At 40.3% G+C, this 8,009-nt stretch overlaps 2 protein-coding genes across 2 annotated transcripts; both read left to right on the top strand.

The window, feature by feature from the left end:
* Positions 1–3: 3 nt before the first annotated feature.
* LOC114635924 (protein FAM47A-like) lies at positions 4–519 on the top strand (the record flags this gene model as incomplete). The annotated part of the gene is made up of 1 exon (XM_028784278.1): positions 4–519. A coding segment is annotated over one exon (516 nt), but the record flags the coding sequence as incomplete, so codon positions are not given.
* Positions 520–4,432: 3,913 nt separating this feature from the next.
* On the top strand, positions 4,433–4,963 carry LOC114635925 (ferritin heavy polypeptide-like 17). Its single transcript, XM_028784279.1, has one exon. It carries the CDS (start codon positions 4,433–4,435, stop codon positions 4,961–4,963), a length of 531 nt encoding a protein of 176 aa, XP_028640112.1.
* Positions 4,964–8,009: the final 3,046 nt, after the last annotated feature.

Genomic DNA, 8,009 nt, shown 5'->3' on the forward strand with positions numbered 1-8,009 from the left:
GACTATGCTAACCAACCAACTTATGATGAATCCTCAGACAAAGTAAACAGTCATATTCCTTCTAAGCTTAAGTACTTCAGAGGATTAACCGAAGAAAAAGGAGTTAAATTCACCAAACAGATACCAAAACTTGAGATGGAAGTCCAAACGCCACATGATCTTTCTATGTCCACCAAGGAGGAGTTTAAATATGGACCATCATACCAGAAACTGAAGCAATTGAAAACACAGGCCGTAAAAGAGCCTTTAAATGGCCCCAAGGACTTGCTTGATATTGAAGGTAAAAGAGTTTGCAAACCAGACACACTTGAAAATCTCTATGGAGCAATTGCCTTTAAGGATTTCATTGTACAGAAGGGCTATAATATGCCAGGAATACTCCAGAAGTTTTTTATGAAAAAGGGATGGAATTATGACTCTGTTAGTACTCCTATACCAAGTGTATTAAAAAAATATGAAACGATTCTGCAAAAAATGGATGATGACGATTATGAAAATGACGGAAAGGAACTTGATTAAAAGATTTTCTTATTACCACCTTACTTGACTGTGTCCTCTGTTCATTTTGCATTTGAGATGCATTGAGTGAACACTCTCTTTGGCACCACAACCACAAATGTAATTCCTAACATTCAGAAATATTTCTCAATGAACTTATACTCTGCCCTCAAGAATATTTTTGATATTCTATTCAGTGAGAGAACAATGTTAGAATTTAATTTCCTCACATAGTCTTTCCTTGACACTGTTATAACAATCATTTGTAAAAGTATGTAAAACCATTCATTAAAAATAGAAAGACTCTGATAAAAAAGACTCAGTGGTGTCATTTTACAAAATGGGTAAATCTCAAAATACTGTAATTGTACTGAACAAAAGGAGATGTGCATAATTTCCTATAAATTTAAATAGTAATGAAGTAATTGCATAAATCATTTTTTTATCATCCAGTATTGAATTGTGTAGGTAAGATGATGGGCAGCTATTTTCCTTTCTTGCATATCACAGCCTTGATTCTTCCCATATAGTAAATTCAATGTCAGGTACACTTTAGTGCTTACAATGTCAATTTTTCTGTTATGTGTGAAGCACATCTTCAAAGAAATGCACATTGTCTTTCATTCTATTTACATGCATATGCTGATAATGTATTTGATATTTTCAAGAATAAACCTCTATCTCACACAGAGTCTGCAGGTGTCCAGTGCAATCACCTTTGGTACCTTTTACTCTTTGGTTCCTTTTGTGCAGAAAGTGTTATGGTGAATGTGCTCACTTGCCTTTCTTTGCATTTAGCCTGAACTTGTGATGTGAAAGCCAATAATATAGTTGTCATTTGAATTGCATATAGTTTCTGCCAGTGTGCTTTTCTTTTCCTTTATATTCATTCTGTTTCTTTCCTGTCTAGTAATGAGGTTATGATTTAAGTTTGGTTTAACACTTGCATTTGAGTCTAATCCATGTTTATTTTATTTTTTCTAAAAGGGCATCATGTTTTATAACTACAACATAAAAATTAATAAGTGAGAAGCAAGAATATATTTGGTGAAGGACTTAAGAGACAGTGAACATTTTAAAGCAAGAAGTTTACTTAGATTCTCCAGTCTTTCCCTCAGATTTAACAAATACAATTTCTACTTTCATCTCTTCCCATTAAACACCTTATGACATTGTTCCAATCAATGCCGATCCATGAACGGTGATTTCTTAAAGTTCTTCTCCAAATTGAAAAGAAAGAGGTGGGAGTTTCTTTTTTAGATTATATATATATATTTTTAATTGAGAAAATATTTTGCTCACAATATAGTTTGATCATATTCTTCCCTGTCACCAAACTCCCCTATGCTCTTTCCATAGGACAGCTGCTACCAGAAAAATCAACAATAGTTGGTCTACATGAACCAAATCACAGAGATGTTGATTTTAAGGGTAAATTGCCAGCAAAATGCCTGTAGTATGTTCATCCTATCATGAAAGCCTGGCTTGTGGTTATGAAGCATGCTGAGTTGCCAATTCTTTGTATAGTTTGATTCCTACCTACTGTGCCTTTGTACCATGTTTTGTTTACATTGATCTTACATATAATAGAGCTTCCATTTTTTGTAGACTGGAATCTCTTCAATTACCTTCCACATTCCTCAGTAACCCACAGAATTGGAGTCATATATTCCCTGGCAGTCAGTGAATGTCAGGCCAGAGGAAAGATAAGTAATCATCTTAAAGTTTAGTTGTTAAGGGTTTAAATTTGACAGGAGGATGTAAATAACTATTTTATAATAAGCCACACCAATACATGGTACACTGAATACTACTCTATTTCCACGAACAAACACAAAGTCAGCCTCACCAACTATTGAATTTTTCACAATACAACACAAAACAGCACCACAAATCTTTATTAGACATGCGTCCAATTCACCAAAAAAATTAAGGGATCTTTATGCGATATAACATAATTTATATCCTATTATTACTATGAGTATATTGTATATAATCATATAAATTATGTGATATGTGTTACATATCACATATATGATTATATGTAACATAATCATGTAATATAATTGTATTATATATAAAATATATTATGCAATATAAATCTTATAAGCTTAAAATGAGACAGTTGAACATCATGCTTTGCTAAGAACACCCAAAGAAAAAGTTGTGTAAAAATCGAAAAAAAAGATTGACATACCTAACTTAATAAGTCAGGTAGCATAACTAAATTCCATGGGCCTCAAGATTACAGGTTTTTTTTTTTTGTTGTTTTTTGTTTTTTTTTTACAGACATAAGACAAGAATCCACAAACTTAAAAAGCTACGCATGAGGGTAGAAAGATACCTCAGTGGTTAATAGCACTAGGTGCTTTTAAGTGAGGGCTGAGGTAGATTGCTAGAACCCACACCAGACAACTCACAATTACCTGTAACTCCAGTTCCAGAAGATCCAGTATGCTCTCATGGACTCACAAGGCACTTGTGGCCAACATGGTTCACATACATAGACTTGACCAAACATGCATGAATGTAAAATAAATATTTTTAAAAGGCTATATAGGATAACAGGAGAATTTCTACAGAAATATATATAAACTACATTTAGAAATTTTATTGCTTTCTCAAGTACACCTCTTATTTATTGATTCAAAATTCAATGCATACATTTAAACCAGTAATAATTGACATTCCCAACAGAAACCACATAAAGGCCCTAAAGTAGCTGGTAAATTTTGAGAAATGGCTAAAATCAGAGGAAAAGAAAAAAAATCCTAGTATACTACTATATGTTCCTTCCAGAATAAAAACTACTGTAAAGTAGACAAATATATTGTTACATACGACATAGAAAAATTAGGTTATACATAATGGACTTCTAAATCCATTTTACTTTTGTATATTAATGAATTCAGTGCAATATTAGCCTCTGCTTAAAAGATTGCTGAAATGTTCCACATATATGCATAATGACCAAGCTGCATTCCTAATGCTCGTTTTTGTCACCTTTGGATAATAGATTATAAACAACTAAAAGCTACTTCAATGGCAATGGAAGTAAAAAGAATGTTGGATGGTGGTGAGTTGTCACGAATAATTGTACTATCCACAGAGAGGCATCAAAGCTTCTAGTTTTCAGGTACCCTCCTCATCCATAAAACAACAACAACTACTACTGTACTCCCCCGACCAAACGATTTAAAAATCTTCTATTTTGACGTCTTATATGGATGCGAAAGTCATCATAGAGTTGCCTAGTCTACTGATGGAACTGAGCACTGACGACCTTTCAACCTGACCCTTGACTCTGTTTTTAAAAGGGTCAGGTGAACAGTAGTTGAAATCCTTCAAATGAAGCATCCTGATACAAACTTTTTGTAAGGAAACAAAGAGCAGAAAGTGGAAAGGAATAACATTTAGGCTTATGCAGAGGAACTGCTTTATAGAGCCTCCAGAGGATTTAGTCTAAAACTTTGCAGACTGTCCATACAGTGGTACATGGTGTAGGTCAGTCAGTCGGGGCCCAGGAGTGGGGCGCTGCCAGGGAACTCATCACTCCTGACCCGGCCCCTCCCCTCTCTCAGCCCAGGTGCTGAAATGATGTCTGATGTCATCATCAGGCGCCAACCAATATTTCCTGTGAGACCTCGCGCTTGAGCAGGCACGCAAGCACGCAAGCACGCAAGCACGCAAGCACGGAATCACACGCAAGCACGCAAGCACGCACGGAAGCACGCACGGAAGCACGCAGGCACGCCGGGCGCACGCTGGGCTCCCTCGGAGCCGCCTGAGGCCTCTGCTTGCTCTCTGCTCCACTGGGACATTTCCTCTCTTCGGAGGGACTCCGGGACAGCCGGCCCTTGCCCTTTGAGCCCGCTCTGCCCCTCTGAGCAGCTACAGGTACTGTTGAGACTGTGGTTGTGTTCAAGTGGCCGCCATGGCCGAAGAACCTTCCCTAGTGCGACAGAACTATGACAGCTCCTGTGAGGATGCAGTCAACACCCATATCCGGCTGCTGCTCTATGGTTCCTATGTGTACCTGTCTATGGCCTTCTACTTTGACCGTGATGACGTAGCCCTGGAGAATTTCAAGCGTTTCTTCCTGAGCAAGTCACACGACTGCAAGGCCGCTGTGGAGATGTTCGTGTTCCTGCAGAATAAGCGTGGTGGCCATGCTTTGCTGCCCAGCATCGCGAAACCAGACCGCAGCAGTTGGCAGGGGGGCCTCCAGGCCATGGAATGCGCCTTCTGCCTGGAGATGACCATCAACCAGAGCCTGCTCGACCTGCACGAGCTGGCCAAGGGAAAGGGTGATTCTCACCTCTGCGGCTTCCTGGAGCAACACTGTCTGGATGAGCAGGTCCATGTCCTCAAGAAGATGGGCGGCTACCTGACCAACCTGCGCCAGATGGGGGCACCGGAGAATGGCTTGGCCGAGTACCTCTTTGACAAGCTCAGCCTGGCCTGAGAGCTTCAACTGGACTGAACTGGGATGTCCCCGCTGCCATGGGGTCTTCCTATGGTCGTTAGACCTGGTGTCAGTTCATGTTACTTTTGCAGCAACTTCACCTGTTTTCTGGTTCTGTTCACAATAAATTTGTTTGTTTGAAAGCATAATGAAAGTTTAGTGACTCTTCTTGGAAAACACATTGCCCCCCCCCCCCCCCCCCCCGAAATGCTGCCACCCAGCGTTTTGTGTCATGGGCAGGAGGTCTGCAGCAGCAGCAGCAGCAGCAGCAGCAGAAAGAAAAGCAACCTTTGCTTGCCCTGCTTGCATGCTGTATTGCCAAGAATGCAGCCTTGGGTTGCCACTTCTCCTGTCACTACTGTCATCTCTGGCCACCTTGGGGACAGCAAGGGTGGTGGGCAGGGAAGGGGAGGGAATGAAGTATGCTGAGTGGCTCAGCAACAGCCAACACATACTATCTGGCCTATTTTGGTTCCTTGCTGTCTTCAGGCACAAGTCACCAGACATTGCCTGAGCGCATGCCTGGTGCCTCAGCTACACATATATTGGTGCCTGTCTCCTGTTCCCCATACTGAGAGGCTACCTGCTGCTGCCTTCACCAAGTCACCACAACTAGGTCCTCTGGCTGTCCGAGCTGCTCTTACACACGCTGGAAACGGGTCTGCATCCCTGCCTCCTCAGTCCATGAAGTGGCTGAACCTGCCCAGACACTTGGTTTCTGTCCAGGCCCACAGCTAATGCTGCCCCTGTCAGATTTCTGGTTTCTTTCCAATCTGGTCCAGGTTAAGTTATAGTATGTTTTATTTACTATACATATTCTCAAACAAGTAATTTAACAAACACAAGTTGTCTAACTCAGATATGACCAATAGATACTGTTCTCAATCTTGTCAGAAGTCTGCTAATGTTTTAACATTCAAGCTTATGACAGAGACTCCCAAAACCCTAACAGTAACACCCCACCCCCACCTCCTCGAGGACTCCAAGAAGATAATGGACACAGATACAAGAAACTGCCTAGATTGTGGTATGATTACCACTGAGAAACTCTGCCATTGCCTTGCCCACTGCCAGGATTTGGTGTACACTGTGGACAAAACAGGATAGCCTGAGAGTCAAATGTCTCATATTGCCTAAGACAAGGTGGATCATATCTCATTTCTCACATATCTATTCCACAGAGAAAAAGCTTTTGTCTTCTGTGCTTGAAAGCCAGACTGAGACTGCCCAAGTTGCCATGGAGACCACAGGGACCTGAGAACTGTTTAGGTAGTGGACTATAGACGAACTCTGTCATTTTAGTACATTTAATACATGACTTCTAGATTAAAATGTATTCTTCCCCAGATTTGTGACTACATTGACAGCTAAGGTAACCATAGCTTGACTGCTAGAAAACAGATCTAGTTCCTTACCCTAAGGAAATCCACCACTATATTTTCTCATTAGTAAGTTGGTTCACTAGCTAAGACTACCAGATTTCTTATCAAAGACAGACAGGTTTTTCTTGCACACAGGCTTCATGATAAACAATACACAAGTTCAGATATAAGCTTTTAAAAATGTAACCCTTTACTTCCTTACCTAAAGTCAGTTTCCAGCAACTAAATGCCTCATATTTCCTCTTCTTGCTATGCCACTGTCCTAACATTATTTGAGTTCTTCTGCATTTGCCTAACCCTAATAAAACATTCCAGTATACAATCCAACCATATAATCACAAATTCAAATTTTAAGTTTTCTTCATCTTTTAACTAAAGGTAAAGTATTTTCATGCTGAATCTATACTATATGCTATCATACTAAAATATATGTTTCATTTGATTGTACTTTAACTATAGACTGAAGGAGTTTCTCTTGCTATATGATCAATTGTATTCACAAGGTCAAGGTTTTGAATTTCCTTTGTCTCTCAATTATAAACTTAAAATTGTTTCTCCTTATGTTTATTCAGTCTCCTAGACAGAAGGAAAAAAGTCCTTCTTGTTGTATCTGCTCCGCAAAAGGTTGTTGCCTTCTGTAAGCTCATCTTACATTTGTTGACAGATTTATCACTGTTCTAAACTAATAAGCTACAGGAAACACACTCAGATCTACATCTCATGGACCAAATAGCCTCTGTCCAGATAAGTACACCTACCTATTTCAGAGGGTGGGATTCCTCTCCTATGTCCTGAAATTAAGATTCACCCCCAACCATTAAGATATAAGGGTTTCAAATGTACACCTAAGGGAAAAAATTTCTCCCACTAGTACTTAACTTTATACTCTACCCATAATATATATGTGTGTGTTTCAGTATCTTGCCCAGTCTAGGTGTTTACTATAACCAGGATAGCTCCAGAAAATCAACCCTCAAATGTCCCAGTCTACTCTCACACACAGATGTTTCTACTGGACCTGCTCTGTCTATATATATCCACTGATGGTTCCATAGACCCTGGACAGCGAAGAAACAGCCAACTCTGCTAAGACTGGGCCAACATCACCATTCTCATTTTCTTCGGTTTCCTAGAGACACATAACCCAAAAGTCACCAGGAAGTAGCTAAAGATCATGATGACCTATTCCTGCTCCACCATCATCTCTTTCTAATTTTTTTCCTTTTTCAGTTAATCCAAAACAGGAATGTTGGCATTTTGTCGAGGCTCTGCCAAAGAGTTTCCTGGCAATAGCCAGGTGTGCCTGACTCACTATAAAAGGTGCTGCTTGCCCCCTCTTCTCTCTCTTGCTCTCCTACTCATGCTCTGTCCCCTTGCTCCTGCTCCCCCTCTCTCCTAGTCCCCCTCCCCTCCCTCTTACAACCTCTACTCCTCTGCTTTCTCTCTCTTCATTTCTCTGTCTCTATTACCCTCTCAACTCCTCTCCCCTTCCCTGAATAAACTATTATACCTTTGTGTGGCTGGTCCCTCTTGGGGAAGTAATGCCTCTGCACAGGCCCTCAAAGGCGCACCCTTCCCCCACACCTGACTGCACATCCACCAAACAGATTTCTTCTCTTTGTATTTTTATAAAACACAGCACTGATAGCACATAGGATGATCAT

The sequence above is a fragment of the Grammomys surdaster genome, unplaced genomic scaffold (genome assembly GCF_004785775.1).
Source record: "Grammomys surdaster isolate TR1022 unplaced genomic scaffold, NIH_TR_1.0 119881, whole genome shotgun sequence".
Classification (NCBI taxonomy): Eukaryota; Metazoa; Chordata; class Mammalia; order Rodentia; family Muridae; genus Grammomys; species Grammomys surdaster.